Source organism: Perca fluviatilis, chromosome 15 (assembly GCF_010015445.1).
Source record: "Perca fluviatilis chromosome 15, GENO_Pfluv_1.0, whole genome shotgun sequence".
NCBI lineage: Eukaryota > Metazoa > Chordata > Actinopteri > Perciformes > Percidae > Perca > Perca fluviatilis.
This window is the reverse complement of record NC_053126.1, coordinates 38,125,443-38,152,692: the sequence shown is the minus strand read 5'-3', so window position 1 is coordinate 38,152,692 and position 27,250 is coordinate 38,125,443. Positions and strand designations below refer to the sequence as shown.

The following is a 27,250-nucleotide window of genomic DNA, read 5'->3' as shown; positions in this document are numbered from 1 at the left end:
GAAGATCTAAAGTACATAAGTTTAAAAATAGATTAAAAAACAATTTCAGTGCAGAAGAGAAGGAAGCCTGAAGTCCTCCCCTAATACAAATAAAACATTACAAACAAATTACTTTACAAAAGTAAAACAAGCAAACAGGGAAATATTTAACACACTATATATATCTATATATATATATATATATATATATATATATATATATATATATATATATATATATATATATATTCATATATTTTACAAAAAATAAAGCGCATAAAAAGACAAGGCAAACCATAGAGTCAGACAGTAAATACAAGAAGGTTTAAGATGAAATGAGAAACTTCTTTAAATGTGACCTAAAGAAAGTTCATGCTTTTAATGAATTCCACAGCTGTGGACTTCTGTATCTGATAGAAATAGATGTCTTTATGAACAACCACTAGACAAACGGTCATCTTTCTTTAGCTGAATCGGAGTGACTTCAGTAAGTGGATGGGACGATGCACCGGCCGCTAGAGGGCGCCGGTGGTCCCCCCAAAGAGAGACCTGCAGGTTTCCTCCTGTCAAACAGGATGGAAAGTCAGGGGGAGGAAGAGGGGGAGGACAAGCTGAGACTGGCAGCACAGGGAGGGGCGGGGCCAGAGAGAGAGAGAGAGAGAGAGAGAGAGAGAGAGAGAGAGAGAGAGAGGAACCTGTTTCAGTGGTTTGGACTCGCCCCTACAGGAATACAAGAGCAAAAAAACAGAGCAGGATGGTTGGATCTGACTTTTACTGCCGGTAAATATCTATCTATCTATCTATCTATCTATCTATCTATCTATCTATCCATCTGTCATTCCACACTCTCTTTACAGGGACTGTTTAATTTCAGGGATAAGACTTGACTTTTGGTTAAGTGTGTGTCTTTGTGTGTATATGTGTGTGTGTGTGTGTGTGTGTGTGTGTGTGTGTGTGTGTGTGTGTGTGTGTGTGTGTGTGCGCGAGTGCGTGTCTGTTTCTGTGTGTGTGTTGGCAGGGATGTGTCACCGGGTGTGTTTAGCTTGTGCACTGTGTCCCGACAACACACTAACTGTCAGCAGGTTCTAGTGTGGTTAAATGGAAGTTCACTTACAGGATAATGATGTCAGGCCTTCTCTACAGGAAACAACACCAACCTTGTAGCTAGCGAGTTACACGCTGAAATATCAAGTTATGAAGAAGATGTGGACGGTTACAACAAGACAGACCTGCTGGGTCTTTCAGAGAATGATATATATAATAAAGATTTATAAAGAATATGTTTAGGTAATTTCCTCTCTAACTGGGAGGTTTTATAAAGAATATGTTTAGGTAATTTCCTCTCTAACTGGGAGGTTTTATAAAGAATATGTTTAGGTAATTTCCTCTCTAACTGGGAGGTTTTATAAAGAATATGTTTAGGTAATTTCCTCTCTAACTGGGAGGTTTTATAAAGAATATGTTAGATCATTTCCTCTCTAACTGGGAGGTTTTATAAAGAATATGTTTAGGTAATTTCATCTCTAACTGGGAGGTTTTATAAAGAATATGTTTAGATCATCTCCTCTCTAACTGGGAGGCTTTATAAAGAATATGTTAGATAATTTCCTCTCTAACTGGGAGGTTTTGGGACTGATTGGTGGAATTACTGTGGATGAAGTCCACACAGAGATCCACTGGTAAGAGCCAATGAGGTTTAACCATGTATCAGCTGATTTAAATAGCTCACGTTACTGGATTGTGTCAACAGTTAACTTCATTTAATAGTGGATGTTTTCTTTTGCGGGGTGCAAATGTTCCACCAGAACCAGTTCCTTCCTGAGACTATTTAGCAGAGCTGGAGCTCAAGATGATTTTTGATTGGTTTAAAGAAATGCAAACAACCCAGAGAGTTTTATTGTCTTTATATCCCAGAATGCATCTGTGGTGTAGCCCTGTGGAGACAGAGCTGGCATCACATCTGTTCATCAAACAGCTGTTTAAAACGATCGAACTGGATTTTATTATGAAGCCTATTTCTACTTTCACCGTGCGATCTCTGTTGTTACGGTTCCCGGCACACTGGTTAACCTTCAGAGTCAGGATACCGTGAGAACAGGTTGAAGATGTTCTTTACAAGGTTGGAGGTTGGATTTCAGTGCTGATCACTTTATCGAGTATTTTAAGTATTTGTTAATGGTTAATATTTTGCTTGTAAACTGCCAACAATATTTGGGTGGCTATCATAAAGTTGCAATGCTACACAATATTTACTGACCATTTCACTGTATCTTGAGAAGGATGCAGAGAGCTGAATTCCTGTATTTGTTGGTGAGTGATCCACATGTTCAGTGTGTGATTGCACGCACACACACACACACACACACACACACACACACACACAGAAACATTCCTTTTCAGCCTCCAGGAGGTGGAGTCAGTCGGTGGTTTTATGATTTAAACTCAGCTATTTCTGTTTCTGTGTGTGTTTCTGTGTGTGTGTGTGTGTGTGTGTGTGTGTGTGTGTGTGTGTGAGTGAGAGAGGGTAAAGGTTGGAGCTTCTCCTTTAAGTTGTGTGTCTCCTCTGATTGGTCGGCGGGGCGTGTTGACCTCGGTTTTAATGATTGACAGTTTATTTTCTCTCACACTTCAGCCTTGTTTCTGTGTGTGTGTGTGTGTGTGTGTGTGTGTGTGTGTTACATTCCTGGCGGGGTGGGTGTGGCTGAGAGACAAACAGAGGGGGGAGGAATGTGATACTCTCTCTCTCTCCTACCTGCCTCAGGTGTGTTTCTGTGTCCCAGATCAGGTTGGACTGTTTACCTCTTAAAGGGCCGGCAGCAGATTCAGTTCAACACAGTAAAACTTTATTGAGCCCTGCTGCAGCTTAAACTGAAAACAATCAAAGGTTAGAAGGTCATAAACTTTAAACTGAGTTATTGACAAGTATGTTTAAATACCTACTAAACACGTATAATGACAAGGCAATCTGATTGGTCCTAAACTTAGCAAGCAAGCTAGCTAACCAGGTGGGCGGTCACTAAATTAGTAAAGTGTCTGAAATGTTCCAGTACTCAGCCATACTGAGTCCTTACTTCTCATTGTTGTTATCAGTTTAATAAATAAGCTGATATTTATCCCACAACAGGCTATATATCGTGATTTATTGGGGGGAAACTAAGGGATTCTCTGTACAATCAGACATTGTGCGCCCCATATATCCTGAATGGGTTGATCCTTTGTTTCATAAACACATTTTTAGACACTGAGACGACTCGACTGTCGCATCAGACTCCTTAGATCCAATCTTCCAAACATCATCTATTCAGGGTCCTCCCTGCAAGATCTACATATAAATATAGATATATCCGAGCCTGGATCCCGGTGCTGGCAGCTGTCTTTGATCCAGTTCAGGATCATTTTTCATCCACATGCTCTAGTCACATCGGAGCAAAGCAGATGAGTGACTGTCTTGCTTGTAATTTTGTGTTTTAGATATTTTATGATATGCTCCTGTGTGTAGAATTGAATTGACTTTGTTTGGATCACTTTCGGTAACTAGTGCTGTTGTGTGCACTACATACTGTATATGTTGGGTGGAATTAGCAATCTAGCTAACTAACGTTAACGTTAGCCTGGACGACGGCCCAGAGAGGGACAGTCTGGTTATCTCCCGGTGTCGGGGGGGGAAAGCAGCGCGACAGTAGACTCTGTTGGGTTCTGCCGCTGCTGATTCAGGCAAACACTGTTTCTATATCTATTTTTGCACATTATGTCCATAACAAGATACATAACTACTTGTGTAGGTATATTTATTCTCACATAAATATGTTTTCTAAAAGATCGACACATACCGACACATTACAAAATAAACCAACGTTAATAAACTGATGTTCTACCGTTAAATGTAACGTAGAGACCGTAACATTACACCTGTGTCTGTACTGTGGTTGGTGCTAGACCAACTATGCCGGCCGGCCGGCCGGCCTCTAAATTAGTAAAATATAACAACCTAACCCTTCTGTTGTCCTCGGGTCAAATTTGACCCCTTTTCAAAAGATTTTTATATCAGAAATATGGGTTTCTTACAACCAAATTGCCACAAAACAACATGGATGCATGCATGTACGTTGTATGGAACCCAGACAACATGTCCATGCATCCATGTTCTTCGCAGGTAAGATTAATGCTTACGTGGCCGGGTTGGCTCAGTGGGTAGAGCAGGCGCACTTATACTTTGAGGCTTATGCCTCAACGCAGAGGTCCAGTGTTCGAGTCTGACCTGTGATGATTTCCTGCATGTCTTCCCCCTCTCTCTCCCCTTTCTCACCTAGCTGTCCTGTCAATTAAAGGCGGAAAAGCCCCAAAAAAATTATCTTTAAAAAAATAAATAAATGTAGGATTACATCCACTGAATTTTGGTTGATTTATTTAACTGGGGGGAGCAAGGGGACCGTAGGCTCTGTTGGGTTCTGCTGCTGTGTCCCCGGTGGTGGGGGGAGGGGGAGCAGAGGGACCGTAGGCTCTGTTGGGTTCCCTGCTGATGCTGTTTGTTGTGGGTATCATAGCAACGTTTGTGTCCGGTTTCCCTTATTAAATAGATAGATAGACATTTATTGATCCTTTCGGAAATTCATCTTGCACCATACAGCTCATCAAAAAGACATAAGACCATAAACAACAGACAACAAGGCCACCAACCCCTCCCTCCTCCCCACACAACCCCAATACACAATCAATCAATGCATGCAGTATTGTTAGCCAGAAAGGATCAAGTTATTTTCCCTAATTTATTTAGTAGTGTAATGCTGGTAGGAATGAATGATTGGTTGGTTTGTAAGGATGGCACCCTATATCTTCTGCCTGATGGAAGCACCTCATATGCCTGAAATAGGGGATGTAGCCCATCCCCGCAAATAGCTTGTCCTTTCCTCACTACCCTAGATTCGCAGATTGTGGTCAATAAGGAAGAGATCAGCGCCGCCTCCGTCACCACGAGTTCTTGGCGGTCTGCTCAGTGGTCAGGGCCTTTACTGGAACCCATGCTCTAGACCAGGGGTTGGCAACCTTTTTAATATGAAGTGCCCTTTCAAAGTGTCTTGTTTATTAGTGTGCCATGTCAACATTAAGTTTAATTATGACATCACATTGAAATGTAATATCCAGGGAATCTGTAATTTTATTCCATAGCAACATTTGATACCATTTATTTCCCATAATCAGGACATTGTAATTATATCTGGAGTATGATACAAGGCTGCCATCCTTATGAAAACATCCACATCTGAGTTTATTACACCCATCTTGTTTATCATCTTACACTTCCCTCAGTTATAATGGCAGTACATGTCAAAAAAGGAGAATTAAGAGTAACAAACAGAAATATGAGAACTATACAATAATGCTGCCATGCTTATGAAACATCTACATCTGAGTTGAAATCATTAATCTTATCAGCAATACACTTAATACTTGTATTTTTTATAGATTTATATGCACAGTTCCCATTTTGCATGTGCTTGCAGTTATATTCCCTCATTTCAAAAAAGGTTGCAATGGCAGTAAATGTCACAAAGGGAGAATTAAGTGTAGCAAACACTATACAAGATGAAAAAAAGGGACTGGGACCGAGCCCTTGTATGTAAAGTCATATGTGCTACTACATTAAACAGATGCCTACCAGTCAATGTGATCCCTGGCCCTGCTTTTCTGTACTTAGTCACTTTAAGTTGCACACAAGCTTCGGAGTGGTCAGTTGTCAAACGACTGCGGGAGGGGCTGAGCACGCTCTTCATGTGTGAGAATATCTGCTCACAGAGATAGGTTGATCTGAAGACTGTCAGTAAAGCCAATGTAATGTTCCTGAGACAGCAACACTGCTCTGGTACAGATCTCCAGCAGGTGAAGATGCAACTTCCATGATCATGCGTTGATCAAACGTTCCTGCAGCTTAGCCACCTCACTGCTGTGTGGAGAGGGATATCTTTGTTTGCGCAGTTCATTTCCTCATATATTTTCTTGGTGTATTATGCAGTGAAGTTACATGATGGGGCGACCAACTTGTTCCTCGATTAATGTGACTGCTCCCCGCCGTTTCCCGACCATGGCGGGGGCACCATCTGTTGTCACTGCAAAAATCTTGCTAATGTCAATCCCTCGCTCCTCAAAATGCTCCAGAAAAACTCTGGCTATGTCCTCACCTTTGGTTGTTTCAGGCATGGCTTTAAGCAGCAGAGTTCCTCTCTTACAGTCACATCACCGTATCTTGCCATGACTGCCAAACGTGGTATGTCATTTACAGCCACACTCTTGCCGGCATACCGCTACCGAGCAGGCTCTGCCAGCAGCGTTACTAGTAGCCTACTAGCCAATCAGAGCAGAGCAGAGCAGAGCCAGAGTAGGGTGGGTCTTTGCTGCAAGAGGACGGGGATAGTTTTTACACACAGTCTATGGTGGGGATACAAGTCAATCAAACTACTGTAAATAACAGGTCGCGCAACTATGAACGTTGTCATTTGGCATGCGGATGACAGAGTGCTTCAGCATTTCAACCATGATTTCAACACATCAATAACTCACATACACACATATTGGCAGCGTGCCATTGGTTAAGGCCTTAACCAATGGCACCACGCCAAGGTCATGCGGGCCTAAGGTTGCTGACCCCTGCTTTAGACCCAAGGGGGTAAGCTTCGCTTCAGAATTTGAACCTCCTATGGCGCCATTTTGATGCTACCAAGCCTTCACCTCCCGTTAGCATTCCACTGACTGGCATTCATTTTGACGTCACTTGACAGTGAATAACTTTACATCTGAAGCTTTTAAAGACTCTATTTGTCCATTGTTTATTTCTAAAGCAACACTGCAACAATGTATAAAAGGCTCCATTACCTTGTACCTTGGTTGTGCGTGTTGTGGCTTCACAAATGCTTTGCTGCATACCTCGGTTGTAACGAGTTGTTATTTGAGTCAAAGTTGATTTTCTATCAGCTGGAATCAGTTGGCCCATTCTCCTCTGACCTCTAGCATCAACAAGGCATTTTGGCCCCCCCAGGACTGCAGCATACTGGATGTTTTTCCTTTTTCAGACCATTCTTTGTAAACCCTAGAAATGGTTGTGGGTGAGAATCCCAGTAACTGAGCAGATTGTGAAATACTCAGACCAGCCCGTCTGGCACCAACAACCATGCCACGCTCAAAGTGGCTTAGATCACCTTTCTTTCCCATTCTGACATTCAGTTTGGAGTTCAGGAGATAGTCTAGACCTGTACCACACCCCTAAATGCATTGAAGCAGCTGCCATGTGATTGGTTGATTAGATAATTGCATTAACGAGAAATCTTACAGGTGTTCCTAATAATCTTTAAGGTGAGTGTATATTACGTACAATATTCATTTTATTTCAGCAGCTATCTTAGTTATAACACAATTGAGCTACTACAGCAGTTTAGTGTTTCTATGTGTGGTATTTATTCATTTTGGGGAAATCCCAGGACAACTACAAAGCTAACATTAGCTTAGCTTATCAGTCATTGATGTTCTTTGAGACAAAAAGACACATGAAGACGAGGAAAATCAAACCGTGAATGTTCAGCAGTCAGACTATTGTTGCTGCACAAAGACAGGAAACACACACAGACACACAGACACACACATACACAGACACACAAACACACACACACACACACAGAGTGAGATGTCACCGAGGGGTGGAGTTGAATGTGGGCGGGGCTTGCTGCAGACAGGAAGAACAGACACTTCCCTCTAAAAACAGAACAGAACTGAGTTCAGCCTCCTGCTATTGTTCTGAGTGTGTGTGTGTGTGTGTGTGTGTGTGTGTGTGTGTGTGTGTGTGTGTGTGTGTGTGTGTGAGAGAGAGAGATAGAAAAAGGACAGAAAGAATATATATGTAGGCTATCCAGATAAATAAGTTGAATAAAGAAATCAAAACAGAGAATATGAACAGAGAATATGAGAGACATCTAGAGGTAGAGTGACAGCTCACAAATAAGAAATACTAGATAGTAAGTGGGTCATGTAACCATGGTTACTCCTGATTTCCTGCAGGATTTTCAGAGTAAAGTGCAGGTGAACACACAGTAAACAGAAGAGGATTAGGGCAACAAAAATGTATTAAAGTTCTCTTCAAACTCAGAACTCAAAACATTTTCCACGTGGCCCTAATTGTCTTCCGTAGCTGCCACCTGAGCAGCAGGTGATGTCACAGCTACAGGCCCCGCCCCCGTACCTGTGAGTGGGTGGGGCTTCGCTGTATCTCTGGTGTGGAAGCTGTGATATGATCCGGCTGTGTTTACTCTGAAGGGCTGACGCCAGAGAGGACTGAGCCTGTTCACAGAGACCGGGGAGGGAACCGGACTGTGCAGAACTTCCCTTAGACAGCAGGTGACTTACTTACAGAACACGCCGACACCAAGTGAAGACATGAGGGTGAAGACATGAAGACGTGAAGACATGAAGACATGAGGGTTAGCGTTAGCGTTAGCAGCAGGAGCCGGATGGAGCTTGACTTGTTGTGACAGGAAACATTCCTGAGTGAGTGTGTTTGTGTTCACATTCATCCAGAGATGGCAAAAGTACTCACTTCCCGTACTTAAGTAGAAGTACAGATACTTGTGTTAAAAAATACTCTTGTAAAAGTAGAAGTACTGATTTAACTTCTTTACTTAAGTAAAAGTAACAAAGTACAGGCTTTGAAATGTACTTAAAGTATAAAAGTAAAAGTAGCCTTGCGAATGACAACCACTTTTTATGCAAAGCTACCTGGACCACACGTTACTAGAGTGCAAGATGAGAAACTTCAGTGGACATAAAAACCAGGCTCTTTATATGCCATCGTCTACATTTTAAATGGATGTCTGCCAAACATCACATATATGATTATTGTGACAGAGACTGGGACTCAGCTTAATAAGATTCTGACTGAGTAGCAAGATATGAATTCAGTTGTGATTCTGTGAGAATTCACAGATCCAGTTTCTCTTTTTTAATCGTCCCCTTAACATTTAAAGGAATCTACATGTATGTGTGCTCAAATATAGAAAGAAAATAAAGGATACAATATGAATTACTAAACATAGATTAATTAAGAAGTTCCCCATACTTTTAGAGTTACACAGCACATTGGCCAGGAGTCATACTTGATGCCTCCTAGCCTATCTCAAACATCTCTCTCAGATAAGGCCAGGGATGATTGGGAATGTCTTGCTGCTTGTCTGCCTAATCTCTGGGATCTCTGTTTTCTTCATTTTCAATCATGCGCCGTCCATACTACTAGTAATCGCGTTACCACCATCAAGCTGCAATTATTTGCCACAAATGAATGCAGAATGCGGCGAATCTGTCGAATTCGTCTTGTAGTGGTGCGTTACGTGCAACGTAGCCTACAGTATATTCCCATCCGTTAGATTGAATTCGGTATTGATCACGTGAAAAATAATAACGCGTAACTCCATTGAAATTATTTGAAACTTGCTAGTGAGGACTAGATTAGGACCGTATTTAAAGCTGATGCTGGTTTCAAACTTCGCCCCAGTTGTGTCTGAAAACACGGACAACTTCTCTCTTTTGATGCTTGGGAATGACGTTGCGTGTAGCACGTGAAACCTAAGCTAACAGGTGAAGAACACAAACAACTAAATCACTAGCTAACCTACTTTAACTGTGCAGGAACTATAGACCAATACAACAACAGGCTTACATGAACTGACAACATAAGTTATAAGACTTACAGTTCTCAAAGGACGTCACACACCATCTCAACTGATTATCCTCCGGACAGCAGTCTCTCTTTCTTTTTCTCACTTTTTTTCTGTGTGGCGCCGCCCGCGCTCATGGTGTGAGGTGCGTGTCCGCGCTATTCTCCGACATTACGACCTCTTGTACAAAACTAAAGTAACGAGCCAATTTTTAAAATGTAAGGAGTAGAAAGTACCGATATTCGTGTTAAAATGTAAGGAGTAAAAGTAAAAAGTCGCCACAAAAAAAAATAGTAAAGTAGAAATATCCGAAAAATCTACTTAAGTAAAGTAACGAAGTATTTGTACTTCGTTACTTCCCATCTCTGCATTCATCACACCTGTAACACATCAGCTAACTGCTCTACTACAATACTCTACTATACTACAATACTCTACTACAATACTCTACTATACTACAATACTATACTATACTACAATACTCTACTACAATACTCTACTATACTACAATGCTCTACTCTACTAGAATACTCCTGTAACACATGTATCTATGGATGTCTGTGTGTGTGTGTTCTTCATGGTTTCAGTCTGTCTTGTGTTGTCTCTGTGTGTGTGTGTGTTCTTCATGGTGTCAGTCTGTATTGTGTGTGTGTGTGTGTGTGTGTGTTCTTCATGTTGTCAGTCTGTATTGTGTGTGTGTGTGTGTGTGTGTTGTGTGTGTGTGTGTGTGTGTGTGTGTGTGTGTGTGTGTGTGTGTGTGTGTGTGTTCTTCATGGTGTCAGTCTGTATTGTGTGTGTGTGTGTGTGTGTGTGTGTGTTGTGTGTGTGTGTGTGTGTGTGTGTGTTCTTCTTGGTGTCAGTCTGTATTGTGTGTGTGTGTGTGTGTGTGTGTGTGTGTGTGTGTGTGTGTGTGTGTGTGTGTGTGTGTGTGTGTGTGTGTGTGTGTGTTCTTCATGTTGTCAGTCTGTCTTGTGTTGTCTGTGTGTGTGTGTGTGTTCTTCATGGTGTCAGTCTGTATTGTGTTGTCTCTGTGTGTGTGTGTGTGTGTGTGTTCTTCATGGTGTCAGTCTGTCTTGTGTTGTCTCTGTGTGTGTGTGTGTGTGTGTGTGTGTGTGTGTGTTTCTTCATGGTGTCAGTCTGTATTGTGTTGTCTCTCTGTGTGTGTATGCAGGGCTCCAGACTAACTTTTTGCCTTGGTTGCACTGGTGTGCCTACATTTTTTTATTTAGGTGCACCAGCACAAAATTTAGGTGCACCCAAATTTTTCCTCGCGTCGTCATTAACGCCACAATTTCAAGGTCACCTTTTTATCACACTCCATATACATTCATATATATATTATGTCAATTATTTTAAACAAGAATAAGGAGTAGGTACATTTTTCTTTTTTTATTTGAAGCACAATTATACTGTACTCAAAGTCTTATAGCGCCCCCCCCCCTTGCTGTCAAATGCCCCTCAGATGGCCAACACCTGTAATTTGGCCTTCTTTCCCTTTGACCTCGGCTAAACCAGCTCGCCACACTCCCTAGCATCAAAATCCTCCAAACTGGGCCCCTCCACACTGATTATTATCAGATCTTTCACTAGTCCACTAGTCACTAGTCACTAGTCTCTGTATTTTTCAGCTGAATGGCGATACACAATATATATCTCTACCTCAAATCTTTTACAAAGTGGGCTAAATGTTGAGTTTTAAGTCAAAGCCACTTTTCACAAGCTCTTTTATTAAAACAGATGTGATTAAAATAAAATGCAAAGACAGAGTTTCCGTCCCAATTTGAAAATATACAGCTGCAACACGTAAATTATCTGAAATAAATAGCCTGGGATATATTTAAAAATATATATCTCTGAGAAAGCTCCTTCACTTGTTTTAAATAACAGACCTGGATACCCAGTAGCTCATATAGGGAGAGAGGGGGAGACAGAGGGAGAGAGGGGGAGTATGATGGACTGAAGCTCCTCCCAGAGTGACGGCTGACTCATTATGAACGGGTCCAGCAGGGGTCGAATGCGGGTCAGCGGCGTTACACTTGTGTAGGCGATGAAATGTCTGTATCGTCACTGGCTGCGCTGCATTTTTATGAACTATGATATTCTGGCCATGGGTCACATCTCTGGCCCAGGTCTCACACGCTATTACTCAACACACTGAAGTTAGTTCCATTTAATAACTTCTAATGTGTTTTTCGCGGTGGCGGCCGCAATAACAGATAGTTACCAGCGGAAACACTGGTACCAATACAGGTTTCCTCTCATACTTAACAATATACAGCTGTGTTAATAATACAGGTTTCCTCTCATACTTAACAATATACAGCTGTGTTAATAATACAGGTTTCCTCTCATACTATTAATATACAGCTGTGTTAATAATACAGGTTTCCTCTCATACTATTAATATACAGCTGTGTTAATAATACAGGTTTCCTCTCATACTTAATATACAGCTGTGTTAATAATACAGGTTTCCTCTCATACTATTAATATACAGCTGTGTTAATAATACAGGTTTCCTCTCATACTATTAATATACAGCTGTGTTAATAATACAGGTTTCCTCTCATACTTAACAATATACAGCTGTGTTAATAACAATTAAAACTGTAGATGAATGTCAGCAGTTTGGATCGACGGCGCTGTGTCTCTCCATGTTGCATGTTGCAGGGTGTGAGTGAATGGGGGGGAGGGGGGGCTGCGCGGAGGAGAGATCCAAACACAGGCACGGCTTTCCAGAAGGAATGGGTCATATAACGCAACATTAAACCATATCCATAGAAACGACATCGCTTCATTGGTGGAGAGGCAGCGGATGCGAGGACGTTAGGTGCACCGGTGCTACCTAGGAAAAATCTTAGTCGCACCCTTACACAGTTTGGTCACATTCTAGAGCCCTGGGGTCTCATTTATAAAACTGTGCGTAGGATCCTTACTATAAGTGTACGTGCGCCCAAAAGCCCAAATTGGCGTACGCCGAAAAAAAGTCAGATTTATAAAACCGTGTGTACGCACACCTGTAAGCAATGTTCCCTTTATAAATCACAGATTGACTACAAGTGTGCGTACGTGGATCAGCCTCTTATCCCGCCCTGTACACGCCCATTTTTAACCATAAATAGTCAATGTAAAGCACCTCGTGAATGCTGATCAGTACGTTAATGACCCTGGCAGTTGTTCTTCGTTACACCGAAACATGCCGAATCATGACGACTGGCGGAGAAAACAAACAACCAAAAAAAAAACTCTCAGATACTCGGGAATTGCTGCCAATTGAATTATAATTTCGGCCTGTTGTCGCACAGCGTAGGGAAACCGGATCTATAGACTACCTTTATTAATAACCTCTTCCAAATCAGCAGGCATTACGGTACTCGTGGACAGCTTCGATATACCAGACGTATATAATAAGATTTAACAGAACTATATATTATATCCAAACAAGCCTTAGTGATGAAGTTGAAGATTATATATAATATTTATTTAAAAAAACACTTAGCTGTCAGCCATTTCCCTCTGAAAACAGCCAGTTTCACCCAGAGTGGCGAGGACCTGTATTTGGACCGGGATGGCAAGGTTCCGGCGCGTTGCCCTCTCTACTGGGCCCAATTCAGTACATAAATCCAAGAGCGCAGCTATATTACTATTACAGCTACATTAGGGAATTTAAATCGGCATATTAGCCAGTCATCGTCATGGTCCCTGAAGTCTCTTTTTCTCCTGATTCTTCCATTCCAGTCCTCCAGCAGGGCCATCATGCAGCATTACGCACGGGTTCACCGCAGTATTTATATGTTTAGTCTACAACAATTTGTGATTGTTAACACCTTGCTAAAATCACAGCAACAACTAGTGGTATCCCCCACCCCGAGATACAATTTGAAATCGAAATGTAATAAGCAAACACACTTTTCTTCATGCAGGGTTTGTTATAAACAGTATTACATTTTAGACCGATGTTGTGTGTGTGTGTGTGTGTGTGTGTGTGTGTGTGTGTGTGTGTGTGTGTTCTTCATGGTGTCAGTCTGTCTTGTGTTGTCTGTGTGTGTGTGTGTGTGTGTGTGTGTTCTTCATGGTGTCAGTCTGTCTTGTGTTGTCTGTGTGTGTGTGTGTGTGTGTGTGTGTGTGTGTGTGTGTGTGTGTGTGTGTGTGTGTGTGTGTGTGTGTGTGTTCTTCATGGTGTCAGTCTGTCTTATGTTGTTGTCTGTGTGTGTGTGTTCTTGTTGAGTTCAGAGTTGTCCTGTCTGTCTGTGTGTGTCTTTCTGGACTTTGGGTTGTGTACTGTGTGTCTGTTATGTATTGTTGTAGAGTTTGATGTATAGTAAAGGCCCATTTAGGGACTCAGGGAGTCAGGAATGTAGAAGGATTAATAGTATCCCATGCAGCAACAATACCTTAATGAATGCATCAGTTAAGGTTTATGATTTATTAATGATGTCTTCTTCATAGGTACATGTGTTGTTAAAGAGACCCTAACCCTACCTCATCTCTTCAGTGATTGGATGGAGTTAAAGAGACCCTAACTCATCTCTTCAGTGATTGGATGGAGTTAAAGAGACCCTAACCCATCTCTTCAGTGATTGGATTGAAACGCTCCGCCCAGTTCTTGTGAAAGGTGTTTGGTGGGAACTCACCATCACAGTTTCAGTTCCTCAGGTTGTTCTGAATGAACAACTATCACAATACATACTACAGTAGTACTCTGTAGTTGTGTGTAAAAACTTCATACTTTAAATGTTATTACACCATTATTCATGTTATCATATCATCTTATTTATCAAAGTTAAAGATGTTAAAGATCAGGTCAGCACCACAAACATGAAGAAGTAATTTATTGGCCAAGTATACTTACATACACAAGTAGTATTAAACATTCAGTTGATAAATAGTAATATAGACACATACTGTACTGAGACAACAATATACATACAGGCACATATCAACATAATCTACAAAAATACAAACATACAAATAAGACATAATATCAAGACAAGTACACATGGACTGGGATGGAAAGTGCAAAAAGTAATAGTGCAAAGTAGTGTGCAAGATGCGTATTGGAATGATAAGTATGTAATGTGTAGAGAAGAGGGTGAGTGGCCAACAACATACAAGTGATAACAACACTACTATTCAGTCTCTTTAACTACAGATGGACCTTTGAAGAAGATATGAACATCATCAATAAATCACAAATCATGATGGTTGATGCATTCATTAACGTACTGTTCCTGAATGAGACTATTAATCCTTCTACATGACTGATAGTTCATCGACAACTACATGAATGAATGAATGCTTCTGTTTCTCTCTCTTCAGACGGCTTCGATGATGATCAGCTGTGACCTTTGACCCCTCACCTGCAGACTCACCTGCCCTGTCCACCTGAGTGGGGGGGGCGGGGCCCGAGGAGCCGTCGCCATGGCAACAACCTCCTCCCTGCTTAGCAGAGGTGAGTCTTGAGTTGGCATCAAAACGGCAACCTTTTCTGTCTCTGTCACACAGATCTGATAACAATATGAACAGTAACAGAGTCCCACTCAAGTAACTGAACTAGTTCTGTCTGTCTGTCTGTCTGTCTGTCTGTCTGCCTGCCTGCCTGCCTGCCTGCCTGTCTGTCTGTCTGTCTGTCTGTCTGTCTGTCTGTCTGTCTGTCTGTCTTTCTTTAACCCCCAATGTTAGACCCAGTTCATGTTTTGAGTTGTTTGACCTCTTTGAGGTATGATATGTACGCCTACGGTTGTGTTTCTCTGCAGGTATTTCTCTCTTTGTTAGTCCTGGGGGTGTGTTGGTGATATCAGGTTTCCACCACACCCTCTCATGGCTTTCACACTTCTTCATCTCACAGTGTTTGTGTGTGCATAGGTGTGATTTACAGGGGACCCTCCCAATAATCCACTGTGGGCTTTTTCCAAAGTTTTTGTTTCTTTTTGGGACGTTTTTGTTGCGATTTTTTTTTTGAGTTATTTTTTGCAGACAAATAATAATAATAATAATAATAATAATAATAATAATAATAATAAGTTTATTTGATATAGCACCTTTCACAGAGTCACAAAGTGCTTCACATGATAAACATTTGTACAAAACATAGTAAGTTATACAACTAAAAAGACTAAAAGACTAAAAACAATCAATAAAAGACAAAATTTTACATACATGAATCAAAAGCAAATTTAAACAAGTGCGTCTTCAGCTGTCCCAGGCCCTCCCTAGAGAGTTGGAGATCTCAACCCCAACCCCCCCAGAGTGTGTGACAGTGTCCTCCCTGTGTGTGCAGGTCTGGGTCTGGTTCTGGTGGAGTTCCAGTATGAGTACCAGGGCCGGGACGGTGCGCTGGTCTCCATCAAACCCAACGAGCGCTACGTGCTGCTGGCCAAGAGCAACGACCACTGGTGGCAGGTGCAGAGCGACCACGACCGCGGCTCCAAGCCCTTCTACATCCCCGCCAAGTACGTCAAGGAGCTTCCGCCGGACGTCCCCTCGCCGCTGGACTTCCACCCGCCCAGTCCCAGTCCTGACCCGGTGCTGCTTCCTGCAGCCGCGCCGGTCCCGGTCCCGGTCCCGGTTCCCGTTCCCGTTGCAAAGACTCTGGACCAAGGTTATTATCTGTGTGTGTGTGTGTGTGTGTGTGTGTGTGTGTGTGTGTGTGTGTGTGTGTGTGTGTGTGTGTGTGTGTGTGTGTGTGTGTGTGTGTGTGTGTGTGTGTGTGTGTGTGTGTCTTTGACATCCCTTATATTGGCCCTAATTTATTTGTCCATTCTAAAGCTTTGGCTACATTACAGCGTACCGTATGCGGACCGTTAGCGTTAGCCGCTAAACATATCTTTTAAAGGAACACGCCGACTTATTGGGAATTTATCTTATTCACCGTAACCCCCAGAGTCAGACAAGTCCATACATACCCTTCTCATCTCCGTGCGTGCTGTAATGCTGTCTGACGGCTCCAGCAGCATCAGGCCAGCAGAACATGCAGGTGACTGGTTCCAGTAATCCTACTGCTCCGAATAAGTGACAAAATGACGCCAACATGTTCCTATTTACATGTTGTGATTTGTAGAGTCACAGCGTGTACAAAAAACAACGTAACATGAGACACAGCCATCTTCTAACAGTAAACAAACCGGGAACTATATTCACAGGCGGAAGAATATAGTACTTGGGCGGAGTGATATGCTCGCAGCAAGCCTGTCTGAGAATATAGTTCCCGGTTTGTTTACTGTTAGAAGATGGCTGTGTCTCATGTTACGTTGTTTTTTTCGCCTTCGACTCTACAAATCACAACATGTAAATAGTAACATTTGCTTATTTTGTCACTTTGTCACAATTGGGAGCAGTAGGCTAGTTGGAACCAGTTACCTGCAGGATCTGTGCTGGGCTAAGCTAATGCTGGAGCCGTCAGACAGCGTTACAGCACGCACAGAGATGAGAAGGGTATGTATCGACTTGTCTCACTGTGGGGGTTACGGTGAATAAGCTAAATTCCCAATAAGTCGGCGTGTTCCTTTAACCGTCTCCACCTGCAGCGCCACACGGCGTAGGATTGTGTGAGTCACAGCGAGACGGAGAGCTTTCTCTCTGGGATCGTTTTTGTTTCTTCAGTTGTTGGAGCCGGCACAGAGCTGAGAAACATCAATCTACTGTCAGCTGTTATCAGAGGACGCAGGGGAGGAAAACAAGAAATAAAAACAGAAACTCTCCAAACCAAACTGTTATCACGCTCACTGACAGTCATACAGGCGTTTCCTGTGTATCGGTAGTTTAATTTAAAAGAAATCGAGACACTTTATGATCTGTTTCACACCGCGCGTGAAACATATACACTAAATAGAAGACTGTCCTGTATTTAGGTTTGCAGAGTGGATCACCACTATGCTGCTCTCTGTACCGTGTCTCCAGTTTCTCGGATTCTAGTATTTACAGCAGCATCCACTCTGCAGACGTAATGCTACAATGTAGCCTGTAAGAAACATCTGTGTATTAACAGCTGTATGACTGTATGACCGCTGTATATTTTAACACAAATTGTCCATAGAATGTGATTCAGTTTGTATTTGTGTTAACCCAATTGCATAATTTGTGTTCCGACAACTTCCGTTGGCCACCGAGGGTTTGAGATTAGTGAAGTCCACACTGTTACTTTTGTTGATGTTTGACACTTTTTTACGACAATCTTGAAGATTTTTGCAACAATTTCAGAAGTTTACTAACTGAGCAGCTTTGTATGAGATAATGTTCTATAACGTACAGTGTATATATATATATATATATATATATATATATATATATATATATATATATAAAAAATAATAATAATAATAATAATAATAATAATTATTATTTGATATAGCACCTTTTACAGAGAGTCACAAAGTGCTTCACACAAGACATTTGTTAAAATAGAGTCTTCTACAGGCAGACACATGTAGAAACCATATCTCAGTCTGATCAGTCTGCTCTGTCCACTCTTGTCCACCGCCCTGTGCAAACACAGCTCTACTCTGGAAATAGCGACTTTTTACAAACAAGCTAAAATGAAAGATGTCACTTTGTAGTCTAACTTTTTATCTTAGTTTGCAACGAATCTTGAAGTTTGGACAAACTCTTGTAAACTTAGCTGCTGTCTAAACGAGCCATCCTCTCCGCTGGAGCGGTAAACCTGTGGATGTATAAGACCAAAACAGATACATGTGGCTACTTAATATGCACGTGAATGACGCCTCAACATGTTTTCAATTTACTAAGCGACAACTGTACATTTAGTAATAGGTAGGCTATGTTATGAAAAAATACATTATCCATCGCTACTGTAAAGGAAAAAAAAATTCCTACCTATCCCTTGCTGCCGCTGGGAAAAAAATTAAAGCTGCAAGCAGCGATGACGGGCCCTCGCTTCTTGCCCCGGGGGGGGCAAATGCAACATCACATGTAGACAACACATTCTAAGTTTCATGTAAATCGGAATAACTTTTGCCAAGATAGAACCGTTCATGTTTCGACACCCACCTACAGGAAGTTGTTCCTCCATAACTTGCGCATTGTGTTAGCTATCAAAATTCTTTTAATAGCTTTTAGTCACGAGGGTCCATCGAGTCTATATCCAAGTTTTCGTGCACATTGGACTCACGGCCCAGGAGGAGTTAGACAAAGTAGGTTTCCCATATATCGCAATGTGAAAAATTTATAAAAAAAATTCTAACAGCGCCATCTAATGGCCGATTCACTCTAAATTTGGCATGGATGCTCAAGCCCCTATGCGGAACAACTGTGTCATGGTGGGTGGCAATCTGAATAAGACTTGGTAAGATACGCAACTTCCTGTTTTGACAGCCCCCTTCAGGAAGTTGGTCCTCTGTAACTTGCACATTGTGTCAGCTATCAAAATTCTTTTGATAACTTTTTGTCAGGAGGGTCCACAGAGTCTCGCGTAAATATTTGTGCAGATGGTACTCCCGCTCTACGAGGAGTTAAAAAAAGGAGGTTTCGCATAAAGCGAATTTGTTAATTAATTAACAAAATGAAAACAGCGCCATCTAAAGGCCGATTGACACCATATTTGGCACACAGCCTCATTGGCATATGAGGAACAACTGTCTTAAGTTTTGTGTCTATCGGAACAGCCGTGTGCAAGATACAACCGTTCCTGTTTCGACACCCACCAACAGGAAGTTGGTCCTCTGTAACTTGCACATTGTGTTAGCTATCAATATTCATTTGATACATTTTTGTCACCAGGGTCCTCCAAGTCTATCTGCAAGTTTTCGTGCCGATCGGACTCACGTCCCAGGAGTAGTTAGACAAAGTAGGCTTCCCATATATCAATATTTTGCTGATTAATAAAAAAAAAAATTAAAACCGCACCATCTAATGGCCGATTGCCGCTAACTTTGGCACAGATTCTAAACCGGCCATGAGGAACAACCTTGTCAAGTTTCGGGGCAATGCGAATAATTGTTGCCACGATAAGGCAACTTCCTGTTTAGACAGGAAGTTCCTATAACTTGTGCATTTTTTCAACTATCAAAATTCTCTGGATAACTTTTCGTCATGAGGGTCAACAGATACTACCTGCAAAGATTCGAGAAGATTGAAATCACGGCCTAGGACGAGTTCGAAAGAATGTAAAACACCTGAAAAATGCATAATTAAAAATGGCCGCCTTCCGGTTGGGCGGAGCTAATGAAGGTAAATGGGAAATATGTCCGCAATGATTAGAGCAATATGTGTATTAAATCTGGTGATGATCGGAGCAACTATGTCCATGTTAAGGCCTTCCACACCTTAGGGGGCGCTATGGAGCCCGCTTAGAGGTATGGCCCAAATCACTGTACAGTCTCACAAAGCTCCCAGGTGTTTATGTGTGCACCAATTTTTGTGAGTTTTCGTGTATAAAGAGGCCGTCATGTGCCCAAGGGCTAAAATCAATTAGGGTCACATAGGCCACGCCCACTTTGACCAGTCCGTACCTTACTATAGGGGTGGCCTCATGAGTGGCCCTAGATGGTACCCATCAAATTTTGTAAAAATCGGATGAGTAGTTCATGAGGTATAAACTTTATGTACTTGTAGTGCCCCCTAGTGGCCAATGTTCGTAAAATGTGTGGGGCACCTCCAGAGGGTCATGGCAAACAAGAATCTTAAGTTTTGCGTTAATAGCAATTATTTTGGTTGAGATATGGCAAAGTTGGTGTTTTCATACTTAGCTACACACATTTGTTTGTACGTAATATGGGCAATTTTTATCCTATAAAAATTCTTTGGATAACTTTTGTCAGGTCCATCTAGAGATGCTACCTGCCAAGTTTCATGCAGATTGGTTGCACGGTCTAGGAGGAGTTCGGCAAAGTAGGTTTTCAATAAATCGCCATTTTTCACGCATAAAAGTCTAGGCGGAAATGGGCGTGGCCTATATCAGGAGATTCAGCTGGATCCAGGGAATGTGAAGATATATGGTTTTTGAATGTGCGATGTACGGCTTGGGAGTTATAGGGCCAAACGCGGGTTTTTCTGCAATAGTGCCACCTAGTGGTGCATATGAGTAATTATTTTGAATCTTTGCAATTTTCACCAGTTGTGACATGTTTGCAAATTGTTGTGAGTTTTCGTGCATGCTAACCCCCTCAAAAATGCGACGATGGACTCGGAAAAATAATCTGACGAAAAACAATAGGTTCCTTCGCACTTTCAGTGCAAGGCACCGTTGGGGCCTTGCACTTTCGTGCTCGGGCCCTAATAAATTCCCTATCAACCCATGACCTCAACTGACAACCAACCAGAACCAAACAATTTTTTTTTTAAGCCTTAGCAATGTTTCTCAGTTGAAAGAAACGTGTGCAGGTTAGTGATTTGATATGTTGGTCAAGAAATATATTCTGATCAAATATGACACCAAGATTTCGGAGTTTGGCCTGTACTGCTGAAGAAAAAGACCCCAAAAGCTGAACAACCTTGGAGGCTGTAGTATCCGGAGCAAGAATAAGGACTTCGGTCTTATCTTCATTAAGCTGCAAGAAATTGTTTGCCAACCACTCCTTAATGGAAGACAAACATTTGAGCAGTACTGACACTTTGTTAGTTTCCTCCGGATTAAAAGAAACATACAGCTGGATGTCATCAGCATAGAAATGATAACATATATTTCCAAATTGCCTAATTATGTGGCCTAGGGGATGCATATACAATGTAAATAAAATAGGACCTAACACAGAGCCCTGCGGCACCCCACAAGAAATGGCAGCAGTTTCAGAGAAATAGGGACGCAGTGACACAGAAAAACTTCTATCTGAATGATAGGAGGAGAACCAATCCAGGGCGCGCCATGAGATACCAACCCAGTGCTTAAGTCTTTCAAGCAAGATGGCGTGATCCACTGTATCAAAAGCTGCGCTAAGGTCCAGCATCACCAAAACAGAACATTTACCCATATCAGAAGACATCATTAAATCATTGGACACTCTAAGAAGAGCGGTTTCTGTAGAGTGTTTCTGGCGGAAGCCCGATTTGAAATGTGTCTAGTATGTTGTGTCTGGCCAAAACAGCAGAGAACTGTTTGGCAAAAACTTTTTATAAAATTTTGGAAATAAAAGGCATTTTGGAGATTGGCCTATAGTTTGCGGGAATTGATGGATCCAGATTTGTTTTCTTTAATAGTGGCTGAACAACTACATGTTTAAAATACAATGGGACACAACCAGTTTGCGGAGAGCAGTGGATTATAGAGAGTACACAAGTACTTACAGACCCAAGGACATTTATAAATAGGGAAGTTGGTATAACATCTACCGGGCTCAAGGAAAATTTCATACTGCTCACCAAGTCAGTGAGTTCTTGCAATGAAATAGGAGCAAAACAATTCAAAATTGATGGCCGAGTGAACTGAAAAGAACATGCAGTAGCACAAGAGATGATGCTATTCTTGACATCTCTGATCTTATTTTCAAAGAACAATAGAAAGTCACTGCAGTCTTTATTTGAAAAGATTGGCACTTCGTTCAGCCCTCCGACATAAACGTGAAAGAGCAAGTGGAGTCCTTTAACCATGGGGATGAGTTGACAGCTGGAACAAGTCACATTTTATTTGGAGCCACTTTATCCAAAACTGATGAGCAATATGTGTTGAAGGAGTGGACCAGACAATTAATGTCTGTATTAGAAGACAACACTACACTTTGGTCAAAAGCTGCAGAAAACCTTTCAGCTGAGAAGGCAAGTTAAAGTGATGGTTAGGAGTAATTCACCCTAGGGTCCTTTGCACCATGACCTCGAGCCAAACACCCCCCCAGAAGCTTTTTTCACCTGGGTCTAACATTGGGAGAGTTAGCGTAGAGTAGCGTTATCAGCTGAATAGCTTAGCGCAGGGGCTAACGGACACACGTTTGTATCTCGTAAGTTACCCCACTAATAATGCCCGAAATGATACCAAACGTCTACAAGTAGTACAAATAAGTTATGCTCTCATAAAACGATGGATTGGAAAGTTTGTAAGTACACCAAAAGTTTATGTAAATAACACTTGCCTGCTGGCTTCTGCTCTCTGCTGTTGTTGTTGCTGCTGTGAGACGAGTGCTTAGGGCGTCTACAAATTACAACACCGAAAAGACATGCAACAAAAATATTTATTAATTTAACTTTTTTTTTAAAGTAAGTGATGTAGTATAACTAGCAGGAGACAAGTAATAATTGAGGTAAGTTTGGAGACATAACCTTATTTAATCATTGAATTAATAAATATTTTTCTTGTAACTCTTTTCAGTGTAGTAATTTGTAGACGGCCCTAAGCACTCGTCTAACTGCAGGTAGCAGCAGCAGCAACAGAGAGCTGAGGAGAGCAGGCAAGTGTTCATAAACTTCTGGTGTACTTACAAACTTTCCAATCCATCGTTTTATGAGAGCATAACCTATTTGTACTACTTGTAGACGTTTGGTATCATTTCGGGCATTATTAGTGGGGTAACTTACAAGATACAAACGTGGGTCCGTTAGCCCCTGCGCTAAGCTATTCAGCTGATAACGCTACTCTAGCTAACTCTCCCAATGTTAGACCCAGGTGAAAAAAGCTTCTCGGGGGGTGTTTGGCTCGAGGTCATGGTGCAAAGGACCCTAGGGTGAATTACTCCGAACCATCACTTTAAGATGCAAGAACAGCTTATACGTTTACTGGGCCATAAATCTAAATTAAAAGACAGGCTGAATAAAATGCAGTCATGGTCAGTGACATGCAGCTCCTCAGTGCAGATAGAGTCAAGATTAAGACCAAGTGTAAAAACAAGTTCCAAAGTATGACCCCCCAACGTGTGTGGGACCAGACATATGTTGGATACAATTAAAAGACTCAGTGACATTACGAAAATCCGCAGCAAAGGTGCAAGACATGTCATCGACGTGAATGTTAAAGTCACCAACCATAACCACTTTATCCAACCTAATAATAGAGGACAAAAGTTCACTGAATTCAGACATAAAAGAACTCTTTGAACCAGGGGCCCAGTAAATTAAAATACAATAAAATGGATTTGAAATTCCAACTTTGGTCACCTGTAGTTCAAATGTGGAAAAAAAACCAATGGTTTACTGTCCGACTTTGAAAGCGGTTTTTAAACACCACCGCAAGCCCTCCACCCCGGCCCGAGATCCTTGGAGCACTGATAAATCAACAGTCTGGTGGACAAAGTTCAATTAGACTTCCGAATTCTGTGTTTCTGTGTCAAGTCTCAGTCAGGAATAAGAAATCAAGGCATTTGTCAGTGAATAAATCATTCAAGATAAAATACTTGTTGGTGATGGCACGGACCCACTGCTAGGCACAGCAGAAGCTCGGGCCAGGGGGCGCAGATACCTGGACACGGATCTGCTGGTACGCTTCCCAGGGAGCAAAGACCTCACTGTTAAAATGAATAGGGAGCAGAGGACGTGTTATTGCCAATGACTGGCAGTAGGGGGAGTTTACAATGTCTTGAGAAATATTGGTGGTAGTAGTTAATATTTTCAACTGCAATGGGGGGTTAGAGGGGCTATATATATATATATATATATATATATATATATATAACATTCTGTTATTTTAACTGTAGTACAGTGATAATTTTCCTTTTTTAATTGAGAGACAAAGTCCAGGTAATGAACTACCATAACTTTTTCTGTTATTTTAAAGATTTAATTCTTAGAGTGAATCTATATCCTCAACGTTCCACTTATATTCCTCTGGTGCCGCCAGATGTCCGTCCCCTTCCTCTGTCTTTGTGTTGGCGTTCTAACCTCCGGTGGATTTGTGAGGACTATGGTTATCTGCTCCTCAGATCTCTGCAGGGTAAATCCAGACAGCTAGCTAGACTATCTGTCCAATCTGAGTTTTCTGTGGCACGACTAAAACTACTTTTGAACGTACACATGTTCCACCAAAACAAGTTCCTTCCTGAGACTATTTAGCAGAGGCACCGGGGCTCCGTCTGGAGCTTAGCCCCGCCCAAGACGATTGTGATTGGTTTAAAGAAATGCCAATAAATCAGAGCACGTTTTCCTCCCATCCCATATGGATAAACCTGCAAAAAAACGAAAAGACTGCAGCTAGAATAACCATGGCTCAGCGCTGACTCAACAACAGCTTTCTCTACTTTTATTTAGCAACATAGCTTCAGCTTTCTTTTTATTCAGATAGAGTTTACTAAAAGTGTGTTTCACTGTTTCTTTTACGTTAAGTTTCCGGTAATAAAGCGGTGCTGGAGGAACCCAGAACCAAACCAGCGGACGAGGTTCTGATCCGGCTCAGACCCGACAGATACCGGAAGACCGAGAACCGCATGTCCACGTTTGGATTCCCGCCGGACGTCCACGACGCCTCCCCCTTGACGGCGCCGCGACTTCCCAGCAGCCTTCCCAGCAGCCTTCCCAGCAGCCTTCCCAGCAGCCTTCCCAGCAGCCTTCCCGCTGGTCCTGCAGATAAACCAACGGGCAAACCAGCAACGGGCAAACCAGCAACGGGCAAACCAGCAACGGGCAAACCAACGACGGGCAGCGTGACTACAAACATGGCCGACAGCGCCGTCAACAAGAAGCTCCCCGTGTTCTTGGACGAACACAAAGACTCGGACAGACCCAGAGTTCCCGGTTTCAACCCGGCGGACCCCGTCGTCGTGGCGCCGCGGCCCCACGCCCCTCTCATCGCCGTGGCGACGCCGTCTGTCCCCGTGGTTACCGCCGCACCCTCACCATCCACGGCTTGCCAGGACACGCAGGAGTCGCCGATAGAGACGGAGGAGGAGGAGGAAGAGGAAGAGGAGGAGAGAAAAGGAGACTCGCTGAAGGAGGAAGAATCAAACCACATCTACGAGTCAATCCAGGACCTGAACCTGGACCTGGACACTCTGATTGGAGGACGGGAGAGTCCTGCAGCGCCGCCTCAACCCCCAGCCCCACCCCCAACACAGGTAACACACACAGAGAGAGAGACACACACACACACACACACACACACACACACACACACACACACACACACACACACTCATTGGCCTTTGGCATTTGTTACTGTGCATGCGTGCGTGCGTGCGTGCGTGCGTGCGTGCGTGCGTTCGTGCGTTCGTGCGTGCGTGCGTGTACTAAACATCATATAGAATATAAAACAGTCAGGTTTCAGAGCAGCGTGTCATTTCCTGCAGCGTCCACACAGGAAGTCAGAGCAGAAAAAAAATTTCTGTTTCCTCTGCTGACCTTTGACCTCTGATCTGCAGCGCCGCACCAGACTTTAATCACACCTATTAGGTGGTTTTCATTCATTAGCTTTTATATTTATATACATGTTCTATTACTAATTTTTTTATTTATTATGGTTTAGAAAAGAACTACTAATTTTCATTTTTATTTAATTTAATTTATTTTTTGTTTTTTATTTAGATTTTTTAATTCATTTTAATCTTAAATGGTTGTAATTTAATTTTTAATTTATTGTTTAGATAAATCCTTTCATGTATTATACATCTATTATTTTTGTTTAATTTAAAAAAAATTAATTTCTTATAATTATCTCCTTTACTTTTGGTGTTCATTCTTAGTTTCTCTTCTTTAAAAACCAAAGGGAGGGAGGTCAGGGTCAGTGTGATGTCACAGCAGGATGTGATGAGGTCAGCAGGATGCAGTGATGTCACAGCCGGCAGGATGTGTTCAGGGTCGGACAGGAAACTGGGAGAGAGTGGCGCTGCAGCGACGCCTGCAGGAGGTACACGCTGTCAAATGTTTACAAAAAGATTACAAGTTTTAATCAACACACACACACACACACACACATGCACACAGACACACACACAGACACAGACACACAGACACACACAGACACACACAGACACACACACAGACACAGACACACAGACACACACAGACACACACACACACACACACACACACACACACACACACACACACACACACACAGACACACAGACACACACACACACACACACAGACAGACACACACACACACACAGACACACAGACATTATTATTGAGTAATTATTGTACATAATCCCCCAAGAATATTGAGATGTGATGTGGAGATCTGTGCTGTGAGTCCCGTGTTAACACTCAGTTGGTGGAGTTATATAGTTTGACTTGCTGTGGTGCATTGTGGGTGTTGGAGTCTGCTCCTCAGACTGTCTGGTGTGTTGTGTTGTTGAGCTGAGAATTAATATGTGAAAAGCGCCACACATTGTCATTCATGCCAGAAGCATGCCAAAAAGAGGAGTTTAGGACATTGTGTTCAGGGCTGGCTTTACATTGACAACCACCAACCCGCCAATTTGTGGGTATGTATGTACGTACTTTGGTGGGAACATTGGAAACATGGGAAACTGAATAGCCAATTTGGCCAGTGATTACACTCAACACCGTCACAGGGGGTGGGACTACAGGCTGCCCAGAGGCAGGGGGCGGGACTACAGGCTGCCCAGGTACAGGGGGCGGGACTACAGGCTGCCCTGGGACAGGGGGCGGGACTACAGGCTGCCCTGGGACGGGGGGCAGGACTACAGGCTGCCCAGGGACAGGGGGCAGGACTACAGGCTGCCCAGGGACAGGGGGCAGGACTACAG

General features: G+C 42.4%; 1 protein-coding gene across 7 annotated transcripts in view; it reads left to right on the top strand.

Moving 5' to 3' along the window:
* The first annotated feature begins 673 nt into the window (after nucleotides 1-673).
* arhgap27l (Rho GTPase activating protein 27, like) overlaps nucleotides 674-27,250 on the top strand; it is a 45,094-nt gene continuing 18,517 nt past the window's right edge. For 3 of the 7 annotated variants that reach the window (XM_039826163.1, XM_039826162.1, XM_039826157.1), the window contains exons 1-4: nucleotides 674-759; nucleotides 14,991-15,123; nucleotides 15,952-16,272; nucleotides 24,867-25,594. In XM_039826163.1, the coding sequence (XP_039682097.1) occupies nucleotides 15,093-15,123; nucleotides 15,952-16,272; nucleotides 24,867-25,594 (1,080 nt within the window). In that variant the 5' untranslated portion in view covers nucleotides 674-759; nucleotides 14,991-15,092. Of the gene's footprint in view, nucleotides 760-8,225; nucleotides 8,509-14,990; nucleotides 15,124-15,951; nucleotides 16,273-24,866; nucleotides 25,595-27,250 lie in introns of those variants that run through there. The other 4 variants (XM_039826161.1, XM_039826160.1, XM_039826159.1 and 1 more) reach the window with 4 other exon arrangements.